This window comes from Phodopus roborovskii, unplaced genomic scaffold, assembly GCF_943737965.1.
Source record: "Phodopus roborovskii unplaced genomic scaffold, PHOROB, whole genome shotgun sequence".
In the NCBI taxonomy this organism is placed as follows: domain Eukaryota; kingdom Metazoa; phylum Chordata; class Mammalia; order Rodentia; family Cricetidae; genus Phodopus; species Phodopus roborovskii.
In genome coordinates, this window is record NW_026126599.1 from 7,525,037 (window position 1) to 7,552,354 (window position 27,318).

General features: G+C 42.0%; 1 protein-coding gene across 1 annotated transcript in view; it reads left to right on the plus strand.

Moving 5' to 3' along the window:
- The window catches only part of Stard13 (StAR related lipid transfer domain containing 13), a 370,724-nt gene that overhangs the window by 99,329 nt on the left and 244,077 nt on the right, over positions 1 to 27,318 (plus strand). The window contains exon 3 of the mRNA XM_051205448.1: positions 12,524 to 12,557. Within this exon, the coding sequence (XP_051061405.1) occupies positions 12,524 to 12,557 (34 nt within the window). The remainder of the gene's footprint in view (positions 1 to 12,523; positions 12,558 to 27,318) is intronic.

The following is a 27,318-nucleotide window of genomic DNA, read 5'->3' on the forward strand; positions in this document are numbered from 1 at the left end:
ATTTTACAGTTCTTTCTGACAATACTCAGAATAAGAGAGATTCCACATAAATTCAACTTTCAATAACTCAGTGGATCAAAATCTTGAAAGCATCACTAAAAGTGGTTCAAAGGTTCCCCCCCTATATGTTTCAAATAGTAGTAATACCTCTCTATTTTAGAGACTGAAGGAGGTAGTTCATGGAGCATTCCTAATGCCATGCCTGTGGGCTAAGCCTGCAGTGAGAAATAGATTGTCCAAATAAATAGTGGCCAAACTGCAGCAGTTTAGGCTTATGTTCTGGGTAGCTTGCTATTCTGTGACATTCAGGGGCTCAACTTCTTTTCTTCTCTTCTTCTGAATACCCTGCCCTGTGGAGGTTCCTGCAGTGCCTTGTATCCCACCAGCAGGGAGGAAGGAGAAAGAGCCTAGTCCTGGCAATGATGCTACCATCTCTGTTCTCATTCAACTGGTACAAAGTGATCACACAAAGAGCATAGAAGGGACATGTTTTATGATGCTTTAACAGAACACTTGCAATTGGGTAATTATTAATGAATAGAAACTTATCTGTCAAGATCACATTATTAGTATCTTATGAGGGTCTGCTCACGTCACTGTCCCACAGTACAAGGCAGAAGATCTGCATCCGTCATTATCCCCAGTATAAGGCTGAGGCCCTGCTCACATCATCATCATCTGTAGTGTAGGGCTGAGGTCCTGCTGCCTTCACCATCCTCCAGTGTAAGACTGAGGGCAAAGGGCAAGTGTGTACATTTGCCCTTTCTTGAGGTTCCCAGCCCTGAAATGATAAACCCGTCCATACAGCAGGAGTACTGTTCATTTATGGTGTGTGTCTGTAGCCCAGATACCTCTTGTTTAGCCTTCCTTCCATCACCCCAGTCTTAGCATCTATCACATGAACTTTGGGGAAGCACAATTAACCATAGCAATGACCATTGAATGTCATTGGATCAAGCAGGTGAGGAGACCAGTGGGAGAGGTCAACACTAAGAATAAACCATTTACAACCAAGGGCTCCTGTGCAGATTTCTCCAACAAGAAATATGGTTCATGAGAGACCAAGCCAGGCCAGGTAGGAGGAGAGAATGATGAATTCTGACTCAGGATGTTGAACTGGGCACTTAAGGGAACATCTGCTTGGGAGAATCTTTCAGGCAACTGGCAATGTGTGATTCAAAGTAGAGTTGGGAAACCTTGGGGAGTTGTTCTCATAAAATGAATGGATGATCCCTAAATGTAGCTAAGTGACAAAAGGGGAATGTGACAATTTTAACTTGCCTGATTTCTGACATACTTGCCACAAGCTCTGTTTATGTAATAAAAGTGTGGTGACTAATCAGGATTTCCCAAAAGGTGTTTGGGCTGTGAATATCTTACTGTTTGTTCTCTCAAACAGCAACTCAAAGATGTTATTAATTCAGACCTGTGGATCAGGCATAATGTCATCTATAAAGTGGCATTAATAATAACATCTGTGTCTTTAACTGTCATGATTGTTGAAATAAAATTGTCTCTAAATATCTGTGAGGAATTCTTTCCAAGATTTTTCTAGGATACCCAAATGTTAAGACACTCAAGTTCGCTATAAAATGCTGTAGTATTTGCTTAGAATGTATTCACATCCTCCATGTACTTGAAATCATCCCAAGACCATTATAGTATCTAGTAGAGTGTAAACACTTGCCATATTGTATTGTTTAGGGACTAATGAAGAGGGGTCTGTATGTGTTCAATAGGGATGCAATTTTAAATAATATCTTTAATCTGTGATTGGCTGACTCACTGATGCAGAGCCCACAGATCCAGAGGACCAGGGTGGTAGGCTCTCCCACCTTACTCGCTGACTTCCAAGTGTTCATCACTATAGCTGTTAGGGTCTTAGCTTAAATCTACAAGCCAAAGGCGTCCAATCTTAGGATAAGGCCCACCCCCCTTTTTCATTGTGCTTAGTGCCTCCTAACTTGAAATCACCCCCATACAATTCTGTCCAGTTCTTTACTGCATGACAGGCTCTCAGCAGCAAATTCCCCTCTTCTTCGTGCCATCTGGCAACATGAAAGAATCTGCTACCTGACACATACTAGTGTGTCCTTGGGGACATGTTTCCTTTTATGTGTCCTGTGATACAGACCACACATCAAGAATTGGGTTTCCCTGCTGCATGTCTTAAAATTGTGTCTCAGGCTTGAAAAGACTTCGGAGTTCAAAGAAGCCATCGTTTGACCCTGGCTACTTCATTCTCATTTCACGTTTTCTGCCTCGAGAGCAATTTATTAGTGACAACTCATGATATAAATTACACAGCCTTTCTAGGTTACTCTGTTGGTTTTTTAAATGTTTACTGTTTTCACGTGGTGATTTTTATTTGACTTCTCAGCCTTTAAACTTTTATATAATGTTCACATGTAAATCCACTAAAGCTGAGAGAGAAAATAAAATACAAAGGAAGAGCAAGGGCAATTGTGTCTTGTGTGCAGTGCTAAGAGGCGTGCCTGATCTGAAAATACTTTGCTTGTCGGAGAAAGGGGTGTTTTACAGTTTAGCTTTATTCTCCTTTGCTTCGTTGTCAAATACATTTTCCTGACAGTGGATGGTAATCTGCTTACAAGAGGCCACAGGGCCGGCCACGATGTGCATTGCTATTTCTTTATGGAAATGTAATTCATAATCACACAGTTCTCAGCAGATATTCTACCTTATCCAACCTGGAATGGTCCACAGCATGGTGTGTGCCAGTTCTTCAGGTAGACTGTGGGCATGCAGAGGAGTGACTGTGGAGGACAGCAGTGTGGAGTTAGCTCAGAGGAGCCAGATTGTGCAATGCCCATCCTCAAGGAAGTCAGAACCCACCAGAGTCAGACACATAGACAAGCACAATATTGTCTGATGTACATGGTTTTGGAAACAGTGTGGTTGGAATACAAAAACAGAAAATAGAAGATCAGGGGAGGGCCACCACAAAGCAAGCCACAGATCATGGCAGGTAGAAGAGATAAAAACAGATGTCAAAGGTAATAAATGCACAGGAAGGCTGAAATGGAAAACTGGGAACTCTCTCTCTCTCTCTCTCTCTCTCTCTCTCTCTCTCTCTCTCTCTCTCTCTCTCTCTCTCTCTCTGTGTGTGTGTGTGTGTGTGTGTGTGTGTAGTTGAAAGGACATTCCAGATCTCCACGTATCCTAACACAGAGAGTCACATTGGTCATTAGCTTCCGTTGCTCCACCCAAGGCTTGGAAATCATTTGCTTATTTTTATTTTTGTTTTTATTCCCTTGGATGCAGTTGGCTGCTCTCCTCTTTTTCACAATTGTTTTTAAGTATTTCCTTAGTGTATATGTCAGAGCCATGTCAGTTTTCTTGTGTTTAGATATCTCTGTGATCCTTGTTTAGTGGTTTGGAATTATCATTAATTTAGAAAAAAGTTGATAATTACCTCCTTGAATAGTTTTCCTGTTTTTTTCTCTCTTTTGGAGACTCTGATTGCATATATAGGCTGCTTGAACTGGTCCATGGCTGACACATCTTTATGCGTAACTGTTTCCTCTTTGTGCTTTATTCTGGATTGTTCTTACATCATTAGAATCACTCGCTGATATTTTTTTCTTTGATATCTCTGCCACTGTTAGGCCCATACAGTGCACCTTAGTAAACACCAGATGTTATCTAAGCCACTCAGTCTGTGATTTTGTTGTGGCAGCTGTGGGACACTGGTACACGGCTTAGGAGCCACCAACAAAGTGTGAACAAGTGATCACAACTATATTCCAATAAAATTCTATGATATTGAAATTGACACGTGCTTGGTACAAAGTCTGATGACCTGAATTTGACTCCTAGGACCCACAAGGTGGAAGGAGAGAACCAGTTTCTAAAGTTCTCTTCTCACTTCCATATGTTTGCTGTGATGTAAGCACACACACACACACACACACACACACACACACACACGCACACACGCACTCATATACACAATGCACCATGCACACACACACATGCACACACACATACACACAAAACATACACACACATGCACACACAACACACACACAACATGCACACATATACACACACATACACACGCATACATACACACATACACACAAAACACATACACACATACACACAAAACATATACACACATGCACACACAACACACACAACATACACACACAACATACACACACATACACACACATGCACACACATGCACACACACGCACACACACACAGATTTATACAATGTTTTATAAACACACACTAAATAAAACATAAGTTTTAAAAAAGAAAATTGGTTGTTCTCTGATTTTCTTATGTCATGCAATAGTTTTCATTTGATTTTTTAAACTTACTTGCAAATGTCAAAACCATTCTGAATTAGCTCAAAATTGTAAAAATGGGCAATGAGTAAGATTTGGCTGGCAAGATTGAGTTCTAATCCTCGTCCCAGAGGGCAGTGAGTTATAGCAACTGTCCTTGGAATCTCCAGCCTTTGTCTTGAGACTGCCCGTGCACCATCCCCCTCTGTTCTTCATTTTACTTCCCTTCTGTGTACAGCAAGTAACACAATTGGCCTTGCCCAGACCTTTCTCCCTCCGCAACTCCTGCCTCCTAGAACTGCTCCAAGATTTGTCCACACTCTCCTATTACTGTTTGACCTCAGTAAAAGATCCTTGGCAAGGCCTTGCCATCAGGACACTTCCTCTTGGAGAAGGCTGCATCCTGTTCACAGCTGGAAGTCGGGTCTGCCCTCCTCACCCCTGTTTTTGTAGAACTCCCCCACTGTAATTGGCTTCTGTGTGTTGTAGCCCATGCTGTTAGCCTGATGGCTATATTCTTGATATGGATGGCAGAGTTTTGTTTTTGTTTTTTTCCTTCTGTCTTCACTTGACACTGAGCTCAAGAAGTTTCTTCCAACTTAACTTCCTATAACTTTGGTCCAAAGTAGCAAGCTTCTTCTGAATAAGCAGAAAGCTGCCTTTTGCTTTCTTTGGTCATACAGCACAGCTCAGGGCCCTGACTGAAGTTAAGTAGCTGCCGAGTCCCCCGTGTTCTTAATTTCCTCACTGCATGTTTGCACACCTCTTCCTTGTCACTGGGGCTCTCTCATATATGTTACCACCGTCTCAGACTACAAGCAGCAGATGCTTCCTACAGCATCTTTCTATTTTATGTGTGTGTTTGCCTGTATGTCTGTACATCACATGCATGAAGTACCCATCCAGAAAAGGGTGTCCAATGCCTGACACTGGAGTTACAGGCAGTTGTGAGCTACCTTGTGGGTGCTGGGAATTGAACCCTGGTCCTCTGCAAAAGCAGCCAGTCCTGCTGCCAAGAGCCATGTCTGGGTCCATGGTCCTACAGCAGCCAGGGGCTGAGTCCACTTCTGTGGCTCCTGTTGCCACCAAAGGCAGTATGGTTGCCCAGGGTCTGATCAGCCACCTGGAACCATATTGGTGCCCTGGCTGCATCTGGGGCCACACAGATCTGAGAAACCTGTGCTGCTACCTAAGGACATGGTTTATAGTCTAGACCAGAGCTGCAGCTAGGGTCATGTGTGAGTCCATGGCCTTACTGCAGCCAGGGTCTGTGTTGATGTCCAAGTTCCTGTTAACATCAAAGGCCATGCAGAGTCTGGGGCCATGCTAGTGTCCAAGGGCCATGCTGTTGCCAGGGCCATGCCGATCTGAGTGGCCTATTGCCACCTGGGACAATGGTGACATCCAGACCTGGCTGCTGTTGAGGACATTGTCTGGGTCTGTGGTCCTATTACCTCTGGGATCTCTGTTAAAGTCAAAGGCTGGTATTGCCACCAAAGGTCACATGGAAGCCCTGAGCTGGGACCACAACCTGTGGTGACCGAACGGGGGGGTGGGAGGGGTAGAGTATGCTGCTGCCAGAGCCCCCCTGATCTGAGTGGCCAGTGTTTCCACCCAGAGCCAGGATGCTGTCTGGCCCAAGCGGCTGCCAGGGACCGTGACTGGGTCTGTTGTCCAGGTGCGGCTGGGGTCTGTGTTGATGTCAGTGGCCTGTGTCACCTCAGGGACCCATAGAAACCATGCATGATGAAATCAGAGGGCCATGCTGAGCCAGGCCCACCCTTCGCTAGCCCTGAGAAACCTGGGCCTGCCTCTCCCTGGGCACTGCAGCAAAAGAACTGGCCCCAACCCTCACAGGAGAGCTGGCCCTGCACTTGAGAGAGATGGTCCCACCCCTTACTGTAGAGGCCCCACCCCTCACCACAGGCAGGGATGACTGACACTGTGTGCAAGGATATAGGGAAGCTGCATCTGCCCCCTCACCTGAGGCAGGTGGCCCCATTGGCCAGGGCTAACCAGCTCAGCTACCACCCAGGCCCACAGCCGGGCTTTGGGTTCGCCCACCCAGGCCCACCACAAGAACCCACTGGAGCTTGTGAAGGGCCTGGTCCTGTGGAATGACACCGGTAGGATCTCTGTGACTTGGGAAGGCCACGGGATATCCCAGAGGAGTTCCAGGGAGGATCCAGTGATGAGGGTGTACCAGAAACCAGAGGCCTTGAACCAGACCAGTGACTCATTGCAATGAACAAGGGTATTCTAGGTGACACAGCATGGCTCCCAATGCCCCCAGGAGAAATGAAGAGGTAGGAGAGGTGAGGCGGAAAGATGGAGAATTGAAGAGGTTTTTTTGGAGGGTAGTTGTTTTGTTCTTGTTTTTGTTTATTTGCTTGCTTTGTTTTGTTTTGATTTTTAATGTTCTTTTGGGGGACGCTGCAGGGCTGAAGAGAAGATATTGGGGGGGGAGCTGGGACATGAGCGGAAATAGGGTTCATGATGTGAAATTCCCAAAGAATCAATAAAGAAAAAAAAATTTTTTAAATGGCAGCCAGTATGCTTAACCAGTGAGCCATCTCTCCAGCAGTTTTAGATCTGTAGAATTCAGATTTGGGGTCATGGACTCTCAGCCTGTTTCCTAATACCTTAAAGGAAGTAGACAAGTCGGTGTTTCCGGTGTTCACGCTTGCTGGGGGAGAGAGGTATTTAAAGCCCTCTGTAAGTGTGAAATAGATAGTCTGAGTGCCACGAAGGCACAGACAGGGAAACTGCCCATGTGCCCTCCCCTGCTCCATCCTTCCCTCATCCTGGCCTAAAGCTAAATAAAGAGGTAAAGGTGCTATTTGAGCTTCTTATACCTTTGCTTTACATTTGCAGATCATAGTGTACTACTTCCTGTTGTTTATACCTTCCAAATGCTCTTGCGCATCTAGCCATTATTTTTCAAATGTTCCGAACTGAAAATTTATATGTGTGTGTGTATGAATATATACATGAACATATATATGTTTCAGATAAATATGACGTTTTCCAGAAGAAAGCATAGGTACTGTAGGCTGGGGTAAATGAGAGTTGGAGAACAACTGGCGTCACATGCCATACGGGAGAAGACACAATGCGGATACAAAGGGAGGGAGACAAGAACTCCGAGCAAACAGGAGCAGGCCAGGCTGTACTCAGGTCATGGCTGGAAAGGGGCTGGTGAGATGAGGAGGGCATCTGCAGGCGTGGGCCCCGCTGGCTGCTTGAGCAACACTCTCCCCAGCTGCCAGCTGTCAGTCCTGCCTTGAATGAGAACTGGCCCTCATTTGCCTAAGGAGAATACAGTTGCACACAAGATGGACATTCTTGGAGCTCCCTGGGGTTCCGCGCCCCGGAAATCTTACTTCAAGTGTTTATCCAGATGCAAAATTCCTAGGATCATTTTTTCAGAATGAACTTTATTCACTAAGCTTGATCCCGGAAAATACTGGGATCAGTTTTGTTATTTAAGAACCGTGTTGTTATTTAATGTTTCTTTCTTCATTTATTCATTTCTGGAGAATTAGCCTCAATCCTATATAAAACAAATGCATAAAGTAACTGGTTTCTTTATGTAAACCAACCAAGAAAAAAAAATGTGGTCAATGCCATCTGTGGTCTGTGATAAATAGTAAAACTATGGTCATGTTTTTTTCCCCTTAAATGCTAACTGTAAAATATAAAATCCTTTTTTATTAGCACCAGATGTCGAGAAAACTTATTAAAATGCCATGTTTTATTAAATAGAATCATTACTAGACTCACTGAACTAGCAAAGATGACTGTTTTTGCATTAAATTACATGTCTGAATTATATACTACTATTTGTATTTCAGATATTTGAACACTAATATAAGTGAGCCACAATTTATATTTAGAGTCGAATTTATACATGATGAGTTGAAATGAAAAAGGTCACATTCACAAAACTAGATTTTTACATAACTCTTACATTCAAAGTTATTGAGATATTCCGTAGCTGTGAAAATAAACATTACACATGTCAGCTATGTAAGCAATCAGGGAAATAACAATAAAGAGTAGATTTTACACGCCTACTGTATTTCCTCTGCTCTTCTGTAGAATCCCTGTACTTTGCTTTCATAGCACAGCTGTTTGAGAAAATCTGTCATATACCCCCACCTCTTCTCTCCCACCAGCTAACAATGTCTCCAGCCTTTCCTGAATTTGTGTTGGGGAAGTGCAGCTCCGTAGGTAGGCAGAGCTTTTCCATGAGGCTTTGCTTGACATAGTTTGAATTCTAATTTAAGGTCAATAATAAAAATTTAGTAAGTTTCATAAGAAATATTATATGTATTTACTTCATCAACCATAGCCTGGTTGGAACTCTTTTAAAGCAAGGCTTCTTAAAGCAATGCTGTAATCACAGATTATAACACTTTGAAATGCTCTGTTCTCCACCGTGTATAATTTGTACATGATCTATTAGGCAAGCCAGTCAGTCTTCACTTACCTGGGCCAGAGCCAGCATGTGATACTTACGTATCTTATGTTTGTCAAAGAAAATGAGCTTTGTGGTAGTGATATGTGACCAACCTTTTCTACCGGTTACCCTGAGATGTGCTTCAGTAATATTCAAATCAGCCTCTGCTGAATACAACCCATTGAGTTTAAAGCCAGCAGGTGGGGCCTGGGTGACAGGAAGCACAAATAGTAAAATGGCTTACGTGTTTGCACAACATTTTATTTACACTGGGGTTTTATCTGCGCTCTTGGTTGTTTTAAAGATTTATACCAGGGCATTAGGGACAAATGGGCCCTTTGTGTTTCAGAGCAGCAGGTGTTGGTGCAGCCTTCAAGTCTGACCAGTACTGTAGTAGTTAATGTATTTATTGACTTGGTTGAACATGACATGCCCTGAGGGGCAGAGCCTCTCAATAAAAATTTATTTAGATTTTTTTCCTATGTACTGTTCTTTATTCTAACTTAGCATATCAAGATTGGTTTTTTTTTTTTTTAAATTTAGACTTGTTAATGCGTCTGAATGTTTTGCCTGCATGTATGTTTGTATACTCCATACAGATGGTGCCTATGGAGGCCAGAAGAGGGCATCAGACCCCCTGAAACTGGAGTTACAGATGGTTATGAACTGCCATGTGGGAGCTGGGTCCTCTGCAAGAGCAGCCAGTGCTCTTAACTGCTGGGTCATCTCTCTAGTTCCATATCAGGGTAAATTTAACCCTAAGAGCAATTGCATTTTAAATCTATCCCCAGCACAAAAGCAAACACTCAAACTGTTTTTCATGTTTGGATTGAATTACTGTGGCTTTAGGTATTACAAATTGAAACACTTTGCGGGGGGAGGGGAGGTCCACCAAATGAGGCAAGTGGCTCTTCCAATCCCTTCACATAATTCACATAAATCAAGCAGAAAATGAGGTCACCCAAATGTGGACCCTACCATTCGTGGTCTGTGGGAAGCAGTAAATCCACCATCACCATTTCTCCAGGAGAGTTATACATGAGGTGATTATAACAGTTACTTAAAATTTTCCCAAGAGGACAGTCCAGTAATTCTAGGATTCATAAACCTTCCTTTGGGCATGTATGTACTTCCACACACCTAGGCTGAAAAAAGTCTGGGCCAATTATGATGTATTTTATGTGCTTGATGGATATTTGTTGAATTAAATACCCAGAAAAGTAACCCACTGGTGGTCTGGAGACAGGTAATCTTACTCTAGTGGCCACAGCTGGCATCATCCTACACTCTGCTCCAAGCGTTAGCTTTGCTCATGTTTCTAGGCCTGACTATGATCTCATGGTTATCAAAGGCATATGACTAAGTATACCCCATGAGATATCAGCACCTTTATTGACTACTCATAAGCTCATTTTGAATATAGTATCCATGAATTATTAACTCTGGTTCTAAGGAGTGTTTATCCTGTAATTTGGATTTGTAGATAGAGGAGTCTGCTACAGGATGCAACAGAAGACCAGTATAAAGTGTGACTATAGGCTGAGCATATCCAGTAAGGGTTTTTGTAGGAGTTTCTTAGAATATGATGAAGTACGCATGAAATTCACCATCTTAGTAATTTTAAATACATGTCCAGCAATGTCACATACATTCACATTGTTGTTCTGCTGCCATCACTGTGTATCTTTGAGACTCCTTTCAGCCTGCAACACCTCCCCCAAATTCTTGATATCCAGAGCTATTAGATGAAAATTATGTTATAAATATGGTGATACACACAAAGAAATTATTGCTAAATTTCTTCCCAGGAGGAGACATAAGCAATGTCAGCCCCTCCTCCTAAGGCCCAGTAACAAACTGAGACACGCTTCAGCCAAAGGGGAACCAATGAGTTTATTAGGCTTCCTTGCAGGGCATAGGTGAAGAGTCACCTACCGGGTGTGGTTGCCGGGTCCCCTATCACACACCCACAGCAGACTGCCCCTGGAAAGCCTTTACCCAGAAGAAATGAGCATATCCGCATGGCCTCATAAGTGGAGCCCATTCATTCCCCTAGTCTTCCCCAGCATCTATATTCCAGCCTCTCCCCTAGCTGATGTGCAATTAAGACAGAGTCACATGTAGCAGAAAGTAAGGATGCTGGGTAATCCAGTGAGGGTCCTATGGCCCTCCCCTCCCTCCATGAAAGGGTATAAACAGTCAACAGGATCATCTGGGATAATCCTATTGCAAGGGGGTGCTGCTGAACTCCCCAATAAGCTAGGCTCCAAGGCTACTTAATCACAACAGAAGTTAATGTTCATATCATGTATGATGGCTTTAGAACTAACATATTATACAGTTATTCCTACCATCGTTTATATTAGAAATTAATCTTCTTATTATAATCTTCAGAACTTATTGTATCAGTTGCCACAGTTTAAAATGTCTTTCACATATTTAAATGTTAGTACTTTTTTTTCAGATTTTTTAAAGGATGCTGATTCTGACTTCTTTAAGTTTTTCTCATCATGGCACTTTATATTTAATATGTATACATTTCTATATAATGTGTTTGTGAAATTTATAGTTTATGTTCCATCCTCCACCCTTCATTTATTTTCTTTATATATTTTTTAAAACACCTTATAACTCAACCTACAGAAACTTGCCATGTAGTTCAGGCTGGCCTTGAACCTGTGATCTGCCTGTCTCAATCTCCAGAATGCCTGATTACAGGCCTGTGTCACCATATCCAGCCAAACTTAATGTACCTTCAAAAGAAATAGCCAATGTTTAGAACAAAAATATACCTACCCATACATTTGCCAAATACTGTGGTTTTCCAGGCAACTTTATCTTACTTTGGATCAGTCTGACTTGATTCTCCATTTTTGTGTATTAATGCGTGCACTTTTTAACATTCCAGATACGGTTGAGGAATCCAGGGAGAGAATGTTAAAAGATTCCACAAAGTAAATGAAATCAGGACTGGAGTGATGGTTCAGTAGTTAAGAGCACTGCACTGGCTGCTCTTGTAGAGAATCTGGGTTTGATTCCCAGCACCACATGGTAGTTAGCTCACAACCATCTGTAACTCCAGTTGCTGGGATCTGACTTTCTCTGGCCTCTGTGGACACTGCATGTACTTGGAGCAGAGAAACACATGCAGGGTTGGGGAGATCTATACACATAAAATAAAATTATTATCTTGTTTAACATTAAAGTAAATGAAATCAGCCCATAAGAAGGGCACAGGGAGAAGGGAACTCAAGAAAATGACAAGAACAGTCAGAGGTAGAAAACACAGCAGGGACAGAGAAGAGGCAAAGAAGCCCTAAGGATTAGATTTCATAAGGGGTGGGGCTACGTGGGGCATCTAGAAGTGATGCAAGAGGTTGTGGATTTAGCACCGGCAAGTTTTTGGTGACATGGGGCAATGAAGTAGTAAATGGAACTAGAATTCAATTTTCTTTTCAATTACTAAAGGGGCAAACAGAATTATGCAAATCCTTACTCAAGTTGTAGAAAAATAAGCTAAATACATCTCTCCCATAAATGAGTATTTTAATGACCTTCATGATGCAGAGACCCTAAATTAATTTAAGAAGAATGCTCCAGTTGGGTTTTTAGTCTTATTTTAGGAGGCCGTTTGAATCCCTATTTCACAATCTGATTTTCTTTGTTGTTTCAAAATTGATTTTTCTTTTTATAAAGTCAGCACAATTTTGAGATATTAAGAGAGCTGTAATTGCTTTTTCTACAGGTGCTCTTTGACAATCAAAGCAAAGAAAGCAAAGGTAAGAGGCCTTGATGAACTGCTTTCCTCTTTATAAATGCTGTTCGAAGAGTCTGATCTAGTCGCTGTGAGTGGAGCACACTGTGAGTGTTGGGAATTGCTGGGAATTGGGATGGTGGTAAATTGGGATGCACCCCACATCTTGAACACTGGGTCAGTTCCCATTGTCTTCCTCTAGTCCATGTGATGCATGCTAATCCCCACTTGGTGAGGTTAATTTCACACAGAAAGGAAGTGCTTTGTATGACCAGTCATTATCCTGGTTAAGAATTGTGTTGAAACATTTGTACAAACAGGAAAAAAAAAAAAAAAAACCATCCTCTCAAGAATGAAGCATGTATGAGGGTAGGTACAGTTATTGGTGTGGCTTTCTCATTGGAAATACTTTGAACATTCCATCTTAACAGAATTTCTCGTATTAATGACATGGTAAAGGAATGGCTATCTCCTCTCCGAGCCACTGCCTCCCTGCCTTTCATCAGCTCTTGTATTCTTTCCTCTTGGTTTGGGCAGTTGCTACAGATGCAATGTTCTGAAAGCCTGTCCCATCAGTCTTTATCTTACATGCTCATTTATGTTCTCATGTGAAAAATAACACTCCTGAAACCAGTGTATTCCTCATTCTTCAAGATTATAGTTTTTAGATTGAGTGTGAAAGTAAACTCCTCTGAGATTTTATCACGAAAGTGTGATTTTTAAATAACTGTGTCAAATAATCCTATAAAATAACTGTCTGGTTAGTAAAGGAAATTATTTTTACTTTCCTATACTTACATTTCTATCACCTGCTGATAACCAATTCTAGCTTCAGTTCTTGCTAGTAACATCAGAACCTTGGGTCACCCTTCTCACCATGTGATTTACATTTCGTTTACCCACAGTCAGCCTCTTATTTGACACTATTATATGGGAAGTCCCAGAACCAGTTCTGAGTTGTAAGACGATCTCTTGTGTATCATTACACGCTGGCTAAGATGAGAGTTACTCTTTTGTCCTTTGTATCCACACTATATACACTACCCTCCTGTTAATCGCTCAGTCACTTCCTCAGCTACCACTTGATTGTCAAGGTATTGTAGCATTTATATTCACACAATCATAATTTTCCTAAAAAATGGCCAAACATCAGGACTAGTAACATTAGCAATTTTACTATAACACACTGTCATAGTTATTGTATTTCATTATTGCCCTTTACTATTAATCTTTCACTGTGTCTTCTTGTCAAGCTTTCACATTGTTATGAACATAAAGGGAGACACAACTTGTAGAACATTAGATACCATCCATGATTTCAAGTAATAATTGATCTTATATCATCTGCTTCCCCCCAAGTAAAAGGGGCACTATAGTTTGTTTCAAGCAGTTTCCTGCCAGCCTGGTCCCAGAGTCGTGTCAACCCCAAATAACACGCAGAGACACTGTATTAATTATATAACTGTTGGCTGGTTACTAGCATTTCTTATTGGCTAGCTCTGTCTTAAATATTAACCCATTTCTATCAACCTAAGTGTTTCCACGTGGTTTTGGCTTACTGGGAATGCTGGACCTGTATCTCCTTTGCCTGCTGCATCTCTACAGACAAGAGAGCGATTTCATGTTTGTCCCTGTTTATATTTTGATTCTTCCCAGCTACATCACTTCCTGCCTGTCTGTACAGACCTCCAGACCTCTATGGTTAGCTAGTGGCAGTATCTGCCATGCTACGTCACTTCCTGCCTGGCCAATCAGTGTTTTATTCTTCAACCCATCATCTTCTCTTTTCTGTCTAAATAAAAAGAAGGGTCTTAACTTTAACATAGTAAAATTACACATAACAAAACAGTTATTAAGCAAGAACTATAATTACAATATTTAGTTCATTAACATTATCAAGAAATAAAGAAAATATTTTATCATCTATCCTTTGTGATTATAAAGTCTTATATGTAACTTATCTTTAATCCTAACTAAGGAAAATATAACCATAACTATCTGTCTTCAACTCTATCAAAGACCACAAAAGGATAATATATAAACTCTAGAAATGACAGAGACATCTTGATGCCTGGTCAGTCACCAGAAGTTCTTCTATAATGTTCCATCTTTAGCCTCTAGGCCATAGGGTGTCTGGGAGACTCCTCAGCAAAGCAGGAAACTTTAAACTGTCCACCTGTATTGGCAGTTTGTTAGTCACTTTTCTCTGTGTCCTGCAGAATGTCTGACAGACTCTTCCATGAAGCAGGAACTCTGTAGCACTGTTCATCTTGTTTTAGCAGTCATTTTCCCGTGGGTCCTGCATGTCTAGTTTATAAAGCATAAAGTCAAACAGTCCAGACAAGAGCAAATGGCCAAATGGCTAGTCTTGCCATATTGGAAGCATACTCCATAATGAGTTTCTTGGATTCCATCTTCCTTTCTAAGCAGGTGGTGTTGCTAAGAGCAGTTATATCTCACTGTCAAGAAAAACCCTAAACCATTTTAAATGTCATATTCTGACGGTCTTTGAAAGGTTTGAAGAATGTCTATACATTTGAAATATATGTCTGTATATCTAGAAAAACCTAACTAACAACTATAAGTCTTGACTATTACAAGTGACTACCTATAATCTGTACTAAATTATATATTACATTTTAAATGAATTATATAAACACAGTACCTAAACAAGAGGAAAAATAAACATTTCATAAATTGACCTTTAATTTGTATCAATAAATGAAAATCCATTCCAAAACAAAGCATTCATTTCTATAATCCCCTTTTTACCTTTAAAAAGATTGGTTGTGAATATTAACCATTTATAACCAACCCTCCGTTTAAATGAAAACAAACATTTATAGACAATATTTGGGAATTTGGGCGTTGTTCTTTCCAAACTGCTTGCTGCTGGTAGGGGGCACTGCCATGGGGATCCTAAGAAGACGCAGAAATCCTGGCTGTAGTGGACTGCAAGGCTGCTTTGTCCCAGCTGTTTTGAATGTTGGATCACCTGGGCCACTGCTTCAGGGGTCTTGCTTGATCAAACCATGTTAGTCTGGAAGGAATCCATCTTCTGCTCTTCCAGCTTCTAGGAAATCTCTGTGCTAAACTGTCAGGAAGAGTCTTCAGGGGTGTGCTGGGCAAACAGCTGCCTGTTAAAACCACCACATGGCATTTGTTCCTTCCATTCTGTGAAGTGCCTTTCCACCAAGTATTCGTTCTCATGTTTGTATTGTTTTTCAACCATGTTTAACCCTCAGCCACTTGTCAGTGAAGAAGGAAACAGGCAAAGCTGTATTTTAGAATTTTAAAATTATGTGAATATAAGTGCTACAGAACTTTAACACGCAAGCTGGTGGCTGAGAAAGCTACTGAGTGACTAACAGGAGGGTAGTGTATAAAGTGTAGATACAAAAGACCAAAAAAAAAAAAAAAAAAAAAAAAAAAAAAAAGCCAATAAATAGAGAGCTCTGTGCTTCATCTCTCTGGGTGACATTCTAACTTCTATTCAAGGATGCTTCACTCCTGAAATGCCCAGCTGGATATCCTGGAGGCTTTTAAACACTACTCCGTAAATTTCGTAATGAAAATAAGACAGATGTTTTTCTTTGAATCTTAAGCACATTCATCTTGTTACTGCTGAAGATTATTTTTCATCATGTGAAGGCTGTGGTTGGGAAAGTGAAAAGCAGCCCTTGAAGGACTAGAGAGCTTGCTTCCCTAACCAGTAAGGTGCCAGCCACACTGTGGCCCTGCCCTGGAGGGACTCTCGCTAGTGAGATGCAGGGTCCATCTGCATTTTTAAGTAGCAAGGTGCTTGGCCATGAGGCCATTTAGTGTTTCATTTGGAAGGAGAAAAAAATGAATGAGTGAACAAGCCAACAAACAATTGGGGGCAGGAAATGTTGGCAAACAATGTCTGGGAATAATTTTTGTGCATATTAACTCAAACAAGAATTTTTGAATCCCACCTCAAATTTCCAAATATACAAAGTTCCAAACTGCTTTTTAATTAGTTTTCTCCATGCTTTTTTCTTTCTTTCTTTTTTGCTTTGATATTTATTTTTAATTTAAAATTGAAGCAATCTTGTTTTACATGTCAATCCCAGTTGCCTCACCCTCCCCTCCTTCCCTGCTCCCCCCCCAAAAAAAAGCCCCATCCCATCCCCTTTCTGCCCCCCAGGGAGGATGAGGCCTTCCATGGGGGATCTGCAAAGTCTGTCATATCATTTGGAGCAGGGCCTAGGCCCTCCCCCACGTGTCTAGGTTGAGGGAGTATCCCTCCATGTGGAATGGGCTCCCAAAGTCTTTTCCTATACTAGACACTTTCCCTCATCCTTTGCACCTACCTTTTACAATAAATTACTAACTTGATCTTGAAGGGCAACCCTTCCTGCTGTTTCTAACATGTGACATCAGCTCCTTTCACTCTAACTCAGCTCTTCCTTCATTGTTTCTTGGGGACATGTTCAGAATCCTCTCCCTTCTCGTTATTTATCTTTCCTGTATTCCAATGCTGCCTCGTCCATGTTTCCTGTGGTCTCATTCTCTGTCTGGGGTGAAAGTGGAGCCAAATGCAAGATCGGCCTCAGGCCCGGCGCACAGGTGACAGACAGAGCTGTATAAGTCAGTCATGTGCCACATCCCCTCACAGGGTGTGAGACAACACCACTAAACGTCTTCCTCGGGAAGATGGAACTGAGCTGCACTGTGCTAGTGTGTGTAAATGGCCCCCACTTCCACCTGTCACACAGTGGTCTCTTTGTTAGAGAAAAGCTAGAAATGAATGGTCCATTAGTATGAACAAAAGCATGTACTGTGGAGCGTACTTTGTTTCTGCCTCACTAAAGTTTGTGGTAAGCGCCTGAGCCCAGATGTCTTCCTGTCTCTTTTCACTCCAACTTGTAATTGTGACTCCACCTTACATCTTGAAGTGTCTGCTGTGTCCCTGGCCCTATGCAGAGCATTAGCAATCTACAGATCAATAAGGTAAAGTCATCCTCCCCTAAAGCTTGCCCAGTGTCAGTCTTCCCAGGAGATTTCTTTGGTGAAACCACAAGTTTTCAGCAGGGCTGTGACTTTTTGCTGAAATTTGTTGTAATGCACTGACATTTTAAACTTGTGATTTTCTTGTGACTATGCAAAGAGATACTATGACGGTTCTGTGGCGGTGTATCCAAATGCCAGGAGGAGTCTTGTGTCCAATTAGAAAGAGTGGGAACCTATCTTGAAATCTAAGTGCCACAAGAGGTTTCAGAGCTTGCTGGGTCAAGTTTGACTATGGCTTTCTCCGTGATTGAGTTGTACTAGTTCTGGTTCTGAATGCTCAGTTGTCACCTGGGGAAGGCTCCAACTTACAGTGGGCAGGGGAAAGGAGGATGCTCTGCCCACCATTCCAACCCTCTGGGCCCAGAATCCACTCCTTCTGAACTGAAGTCTCAAGCCTTCTGGGAGTCCCAGGGAGCAGCAGAGATGAAATGTATACTTTACCTTAAGGTCTCAGGTGACTTTTGTGTTGCTGTTCCTTCTGCTTCACACACTTGTCCCTTACTCTTAAAACAGAATGGCTGCCTCCTCCCCATGAAGCCCCAACTGCTGCGGGTTTTAAAAGCCTTGTCTGGCAGCTGTAGTTGGGGTGGATCTTCTGCTGCCTGAATTCTGTTTCTGCAATCTCTTGGTCTCCTTCAGAGCACTTGTCAGAAGCTGAAACTTTATCTCCCTCCCCCTCCACTATGCCTTCCTTCTCCCCCTTCCCTCCCTATTCCCCCCCCCCCGTCCCTCCCTCCTCTCTCCCTCTCCTCTCTCCTCTCCTCCCTCCATCCCTCCCTTTACCCCTCCCTTTCTTTGCACCAGACTAGAAGGTCCATATATTTGCTATTTTATCCTTTAAGCCCAGCAGACAGCTGCTGCACAGCGGGGTCTCAAAAACATTTGCTGCTTTTTATTTTTTTCATATTGATACTTACTTTTTTTTTTTTTTGGCCTCAAGAAAAATGTGTTCAACAGTGCCATCTGTATTCATAAACTTGTAGAGTCGATACTATAATAATTCAGTTGAATAATATAAACAAAGGAGAGCAGTATTTTCCCTTAAGAGGTTCATAGCTTATGAAGAAAGAGATTACAGAAAGCTGAAAAGTGGCAGAATTAAGCACACACACACACACACACATTGTTGCTGTGATGATGGCTAACGAGCTCTTGTCTTCTGTACTTCCATCTTAAATAGTAACTGTTGATAAAGGAATGAGTTCTGGGGCTGGAGAGAGAGATAGCTCACTGGCAAAGTGCTTAGATTCCCAACACCAACCCAGAAAAAAGTTCAGGCCCAGTGGTGCAACTGGGAGACTGGAGGGTCTTGGGAACTTGCTGGCTAGCCATTCCAGAAGCACAAGTGAGTCCCAGAGAGAGGCTCTGCCTCAGAAAACAAGGTAGGACAATACTGAGCATTAGTCCACCCTAAAGCAGGCATTTAGACCAGCACCTCAATAGGCTCATGCAAAAGAAGGGGCAGAAAGAATGTAGAGTTGGAAGATAGGGAGAAGGGCTGCAAATTGCAATCTTCTGGGTACATTGCAGCCAGGAGCACTCAATTCCTGTGGATGACTACTCTGGATCTGCTCAGGAGCAGTCCTACTGACAACCAGGCATTAAGCTGGGGTACAGAAGGCTCTACTTCATGCTGGTAAACTCTTTTCTACTGATAAATTCAGAGAACGGAGAAGTACTTACCTTCCATTGCATATCAGTGACCCCACCATGTTCCAGTGGAGAATCTGAATTCAGTGGTCACACAGATGACCCTGGTTAAACTAAGTGAGTCACAAAACAAACCAGCCATCATGAACCTGGGAAGGAATGGCTAGAAAAGAGGAGGAGCTTGATGGGATAGAAAGGACATAAGAAAGGGTGGAGGGCAGAGTAACCCGAATGCGTTATATACATGTATAAAATTGTTAGAACAGTTTAACTTAATAAAAGACCCCCCCAAGTCATAAAGTGGAAAGTGATTGAAGAAAACACCTGCCATCAACCTCTGGCCTCCACATGAACACATAGAAGGAAACATATATACTTGTACACACACACACACACACACACACACACACACACACACACACACACATGCGTGCGCGCGCGCATTATTCTGAACACTAAAACTGAATCCATGGAAGAGGTTTGAACTTAATCCAGTGTGTTGCAGAAGGCTGCTAGAGCAGAGTGAACAGTTCAGATAATTTGCACCTGATTCCTCCCTCTCTGGTGCTGTCCTGAGAGTGGAGGCCAGTTTTCCAGAAAGACAGGGACCTTGAAGGACACCAGAGAGCAGCCAGCAAAAAGCAGAAGGCAATCACTGGTGAGACAGTATTTATGATTTATTAAAGCTTGACTGGGGATTCAGAAAGCAAAGCCGTAGAAGCCAGGCACACACCTTTAATTCCAGCAACCAGAAGCTAGGAGATGGTAGTACATACCTGTAATCCCAGGACTCAGGATTAAGAGATAGATGAATCTCTGTGAGTCCAAGGCCACCCAGATCTGCACAAGATTGATCCAGTCCTAAAGAGGAACAGCTTACACAAAGATGATGCCAGCACCTGCACCTGGGATCATACGCCTTTAATTCCAGCATTAGGGAAGTATGTAAGACAGGAGCGCCAGGTCTCAGGATGAGGCATTCATTCTCCAGACACATTTAGGGTAGGAGCATTCATTCTCCAGCCACACTGCAGATTGGGAGGCTCAGTATCAAGGAGGATAGGAAGACATTGAAGTCTCAGGATTCTCCAGCCATGCTGAGGAGAGGCAGCATTTTGCAGCTTAGTGAAGAGCTCGTGCATGGATCAGCCCTTTCAGCCTGAGCTTGAGGTAAGAGATAGTGGCAGCTGGTTTGCTTTTCTGGTCCTCAGCTTGAAGCTTGAACCCCAGTATCAGCTTCTGGGTGTTTTATTTTTCGTGCAACAAATCACTGTGTTTGGAAGGATATTGATGGCAACAAGGAAAGCATGCTATGTTGTTAAAAGATTCTTTGGACAAGCATCCATTCCTTCAGTGAAAAATAGGAGCATCAGTGTGTTCTGTGGCTCAGAGGTGCTGACTGCAAGAAGTAAATGTTAGCAGAGAAAGATTTTTCCAGACTCCTTGTCGGTTTTGTAGTCTGAAGATGAAAATAACAGTTTTCTACCCAACATCATTATTTTAAACACACACACACACACACACACACACACACACACACACAGAGAGAGAGAGAGAGAGAGAGCTTTACTTTTATCCTGCTATATTTATTTATTGAATTATAAACAGTGCTTACAACAGAGCATTTCACTCTTAAGTCCAATAGTATTTTAACAGCTTGTAACTAGACTTGAAATTAGCCAATATTTGTATTTCTGGTCTTCAAACTAAACCTCTGGATTAGAGAAAATAGAAGTTAAGAAGCAGTAATAATTTTGGCTTTTGAAATTGCCTTTTAAGTGTATTGTACTCAGACACATAGCTTGAAAGTGCCATTTGTACATTACTGTTTCCACTGTGCTTTTAGCATAAATGTGTAGCTCCATGGGAAAGTTTTAATCCCCCACCCCAGTGGTGGCAGTTCTACAGGGGAATGGTATGTGCATGCATTTATCTCTAGCAGTGAATGCAATCTTTAGAAATTCTGGGAGACCCAGCTTATTTCCTGTAGGTTCAGTCTGTTTTGTGAAGTTCAACCTTCCCTGGGTGCAATCACCCTGCTAAATATTCCGGTCCTTTGAGGAGCTTGGAAAGAAGGGAAAGAGGTCCAGGAGAGAGGGGTAGGGAGTAAGAAAGGTAGAAGCAAGGAAAAGGGAGACAAAAAATGCCCCACACATTTTTTTTTCAGAAGCCAATCACCAAATGTTATTAAATTAAATTACACTGATTTATATCTTTTGTCAATACCTTCCAAACACTGAAATGAAGTTGCATCTCTTCACCTGCATTGGTCAGGACCTAACCTAACCTAACCCACTTGAAAGGCAAGGTCACCCTTGGGCCAACTAGTACACTGTTGAATTTCTATTCCCTGGTAGGTAGGTAAAGTAGGCAGTTCTGTGACGGCCTTATAACATCCTGTCATTTATAAGAGAGCTTCTCTAGAACAAATACCACAGTTTAAGTTCTTTGTGTCACTGATGCCAGCCACATAATTTAAACTTCGGTACACTTTAAAAATTAATTACTATTACTAATATTATTTCTGTGCGTGCATGATGTGGGAGGCATGAAACCTTGTGGAGTTGGCTTTCTCAGAACTTCTATCTTTATTTGAATTTGGGGGCTCAACTTCAGGTCACAAGGCTTGCCTGCGCCTTTACCTGTTGAACCATCTTTCTGGCCCTTCATAAACATCTCATGAATGACTAAAAGTTATCCACTTAATTTTATAACAAGCCTGTAATATGAGAACTATAACTATTGTCTTGATTAAGAAAAAAGAAAAGACAAAAAAACAAAACCAAAAACAAAACAAAAAAGAGAGGTTGTGAATTTAGCTCAGTGGGAGAGCCCTTCCTAGCAAGCACAAGACCCTGGGTTCAGTCCTTAGCGCCAAGAAAAAAAGATAAGACAAAATAACAAAAAACTGAGATTAATAGACTTCAATTGTTTGCCAGATTTCACACATTTGTTAACTGGCAGACAAAATCTGATACCAATTAATTTTAATCGCATTTTAATTTTGGTCAGATGTGTTAAATTTTCCACTATTATGTAATTAAAATAAAAATGTCAGAGATATTTCTCAGCCTTTTCTTCATACCAAGTATTTGAAATAGGGGTGTATTTTTTATACTCACGGAGCAGCCGCCTTTCAGACGCTCTCATTTCAGCCAGTGAAGCTGCTGCTTGGTGGGGCTTTGTAATGACATCACAGCATGGCTAGCAGGACTCGACATGTCAGGGATGTGGCTCCCAGGGTCTTTCCCTCCACCCTTTGATTTCAAACACTTGTGTGTCTTATTGTCTTCCTGAAAGCCTTCATTTTTAGTGATATTCTATCTATTATTTGAAATCTTTCATGCATTTATAAGATGTATCTTGGTTACATCTACTGACCACTTCCCCTCCCCCTCCAACTCCCCATATGCCCTCAAAATATATCTCCTTTTATACATACATGCAAACATACATACACACATGCATATATGTATATATCTGAGTACAGTCGGTACTACCTATATGTACACAATGTGGAGCCAACCACTAGAGAGCGGGCAACCTCCAGCGGCCATTCAACCTCCCCCCGCCACGTTACTCTCTCTCCAACAACTATCCACTGCCAATAGTGCCTCAACTCAAGGTGGGGCCTCAGAGGCTCCTGATCATGGATTTCCTGCTTTCTTTTTCATACCGCCTTCATTTTAGTTGACATGTCCCCCAGTTTCCCCATCTCCCATTCCAGGCCTGTAATGCACCCTTCCTCTAAAAGGGCCCATTTCTTTTTGTTCCCTTCCACATGTGCTCCAAGTTAAACATGCAGAACAAAAGGTGTGGGCTAGGACCCATGTCTAGTGTTTGTTTCTCTGGGTCTGGGTGACCTTGCTCAGATAATAATCTGCAGCTCCATCCGTTCACCTGCAGATTCCATTGTCATTTATACTTGAGTAATACCCCATCGTACCTCATCTCACCCTCCTCCATTTCTCAGCTGGGAGACATCAGGATTCACTGGCAGCTTTTCTCTGTAATCCAAAACGTTATCTTTATACTTTACATTCCTGAATAACAAAACTAAACCCCAAAATGTGCTTTTCAGAAGCAGAACCCATGGGTAACAGGGGAGGAGCTTGCATTTGAGCCTTGGCTCCTGTCACTTCTAGTGAGTCTTTTGATCAAGGACAGCCACTGATATGCTTAACCCTCATTCCTCGATGTGAAGGCTGAATTACAACTACCCCAATCACATGACCACTTACAAAGCAGGGGCTTTGGAAATTATAGAGCGAGTACAGGTGCTTCCTGTGAGGAAGAAGTTTCCAGTCAGGGTAGACTCCAGCTGTCAGTTTTAGTGGATCCTGATCATTGCAGTGAGAGTTCCCTCGTTGCCTCATTCGGGAGGCTCTGCAGTGGGAACCATCAATTGAGAATAGACAGTACCCCAGCCACTCATGGCTTCCCATACCTGTCCCCAGTGAGACAGTGTGGTTTAAGGTGAAGTCACTCCTGGAATAGGTCTGGACACAAATTTTCCTCATGTCCCTTCAGTTGTGCGATGTCTACTTTGATGTGCCAATCTGATACTAAGAACATATATAGCAACCCCCCCCCATCTACAGTGGACAGTTTCCAGGACCATCCATGGGTGCCTGAGACAGTAGGTATCATTGAGCCCCACTAAACCATCTTTTCTTCCCATATATAATACAGTAAACTTTGATGGATAAATTAAGCCTAGAGATTTAGAACAATTGCCAGCCATAAAATATGGCAATTATAATAATAAAAGTTGTGAGTATGGCTTCTCTTGCAAAGGGCCTCCCTCGGATGTTAGGATCACTGTTAGTGTTTTCACACCAGAGCTGACTGTGGATTTCTGAAACTGAAGACAATGAGATCTCAGATGGGGAGAAACTACTGTGTGGTGGTGGTTGGTTTTACCAAGCTCTTCACAGTGATGTCACAAAATTTGATCTCCTTTTGAGAATCTTGATGAAGTCCACAGCCTCCCGGTACCTATTATTAGTTCTAGGAGTCACGTGAAAATCAGCGCATCACTTAGTAACCACATCTCAAATCAGCAGACTCCGGGTGGGGTTATAATTCACCATGGAGACTCACCTTTCAACTGGAGGAGCCAGCCATGGCAATCTCTGGCAGAAACACCCAAGGAGCTTGTCAGGCCATGACTGTTTTAAGTAATGCTGCAAGATTTCTCAAAGGTACGACTGAGCTTTCTAATTATACAAGGTGAATATGAGCTTCTGTATGTAAAAATACATCTGTCTCATATTGCTTGTGGACATTTTTCATTCTTGAGGAAAGCTCCACAGCTGCTGCCCATCGCCTAGAGATGAAATCCAGAACCTTTGGCCAGCCGAGCTAGGGATGTGGCTCATTGATAGAAACCCCTGCTGAGAAGGTACAAGGCCTTGAGTTCAGTACCAACTGCAGCAAAGCAAACACCCAGAAACTATCTGTTACAGATGCCAAGGAGTCTGCCCATTACTTGCCATTCTCACACTTGTCACTCAAACAAGACTTGAGAGATACCAGGCTTCCCATTGTTAAATCCACTTCACTTTCAGAACCTGGTGGTGGTAGCACATTGCAACAGCCAGGGCTGTTACCCAGAGAAACCCTGTCTCAAGGAAGGAAGGAAGGAAGGAAGGAAGGAAGGAAGGAAGGAAGGAAGGAAGGAAGGAAGGAAGGAAGGGAAAGGAAGGACAAACTACCTACCCACCCAACCAAATACACAAACAAAAACCCTTTACTTCCAGCACCAGTGTTCCACAGTCCAAAGCAGAAGAGATCAAGTGCAGTGCCACACACAGATGCCTTGCACAGGTCCTCATGTGCACAAGTGTTTAGTATATCCATTCTTTTTATCCTTTTCCGGTTTTCACCTCATGGTCTGGAAAAAGCACTGTCCCTGAAAGCAGCCCAAATGCTATCCAGAAGCCCCTTGACAACTCAGATGAGCAACCATCTAGATAGACAGCAGCAGCCATAGCTGCTGATCCAGAGAGTGTGGACATCAGCATTGGGAGCAGGGTGCTGGAGTCTGGCTTGCGTGAAACATGTTTACAAAGCAGCTTTGTTGATATATAATTCACATACCATGTTATCCACCCACTTACACTCTGCAACCACAGAATCATACAAGCATCGCCATAATCAGCTTTAGAAGCTTCCATACTACAAAAAGAAACCTCTCACGTTAGCCATCAACCTCCATATCCACTCCCCGGCCAATGTTATGTCTGTGTGGATTTCCCTGTTCTGAGTATTTTGTATGAATGTGATTGCTCTGTGCATGTGGTGTCTGGATTTTCCTGTCTAAATAATGGTTTGTTTACTATAGTGAGTTTGATTTTCAGTCTATGGATACTTTGACTGTTCCCTCTTTTGGCTATCATAAATAACAATGCCCACTTGTTAGGGCAGAAGAGGCTTTTTAAAAAATTTCTTGTGTGCATACACTTGATTTTCCGGGTCTGTGGTCAACATTTTAGTGAAGAACCAGTCCACTTTCCAAAGTGACTGGGCCATTTGAACACCCCACAGTTGGTGTGTGTAGGCTATCTGTTTCTCTACATCTCCATCACTAAAAATGCTTACTATGTTTTTATTGTCACCATTTCAGCACAGATGAAATGGTAAATTTTTATGTACATTTTTTTTGATGGCTAATGGCATAAAACTTTTTTTTCCACATGTCTTTGGGCCACCATATATCTTCCTAAAATGTCTGCCCAGATTGTTTTTCAGGATGACCAGGGTTATATAGAGAGATCCTAACTCAAAAATATATAGAAATAAAAGACATTTTAAGTTTGGCTATCTTTTTAAAATATTGAGTAACATAGCAGTGTTAAATATTCTTGTTTATAATTCTCTTCGGGATTTTTGAGTTGTTAATTTTTTCTTCCATTTGGGTGGTATTTTTCACTTTGTAGATGATATCTTTTGAGGTACAAATCTATCGTTTTTAACAAATTTCAATTTATCTTTTGTCCTGTTTCCCATAGTTATATCTTGTTGCTATTTGTTTATTTTCAGGAGAGAGTATCATCTAGCCTGGCCTTAAACTCACTATATAACCAAGGATGGCTGGCTTTAAACTCCTGGTCGTCTAGCCCCTATCCAAGCTCCAGGATTATAGGCATATGCCACTGTATCCTATTTTGTGTAGTACTGGGTTTCAGGAGCTCCAGCTCCTGGGATTATGGCTTAGAGTTCTGTGGCTTTAACACCCCCATTCTGATTTGTGGTTCTCTTACATCTGGACAGCTGCTAATGGAAATAATGTCCTTTCCCTCACTGAGTTGATAATTGCATTCACATCGCATATATATATATATATATGACCATCTTATTAGAAAATATGAAACATTTGTTTTGTCTTTCTTTTCTCTCATCATTACTCTTTCTTCCTCCCCTTCCTTTAGACCTCTTCTTCCCCCACTATGGTTTCCATGGTATGTGTGTTGTATGAGTGTGTGTATGTGTGTGTGTGTGCATGTGTGTGTGTGTTTTCTGCATTTGATAAAAATATGCAATACTTGTTTTTGTGAGCTGTCCCTTTTCACTTAATGATGATCTTCAGATTTATCTACAGTCGGTTTGGATGTATGAATTTTAGAATCCACTGATAAAGAAAACTGTTTTTAGAAGGTATTTATGATGTCAACATGACATGATATCATCTAAAATTAAAGCCTGAAAAATATTCAAACTGATGATAGACAATAGTGAAAGGAAATCGCAAAGCCCATTTCCAATAAAAATGAAGTACAATATTTTATGTTTTCTAGGGTAAGAGAGAAAATGGGGGAAAGTTCTAACAAACAGGGTAGCAGAAGTCCCTACTCACTCTCTGCACTATCCATGCCTTTCTTTTGCAGAATGAGGCTTTGTCGCCAGTGCCCAGCACACACTCTGCTACAGGGTTTTCTAAATTCAATTAACAGTATTGATGTCTATTTAGATAAGATATCTCTAATAAAATAAACAGAGAGAGTAACTCTTGCCGTTGCCTGATAGTTTGTAGAAGTCAAATATTTCAAGTCAGAAAATGCTGCCACTAAATAGGTGGAGCCACGGGCACAGATTTGTGG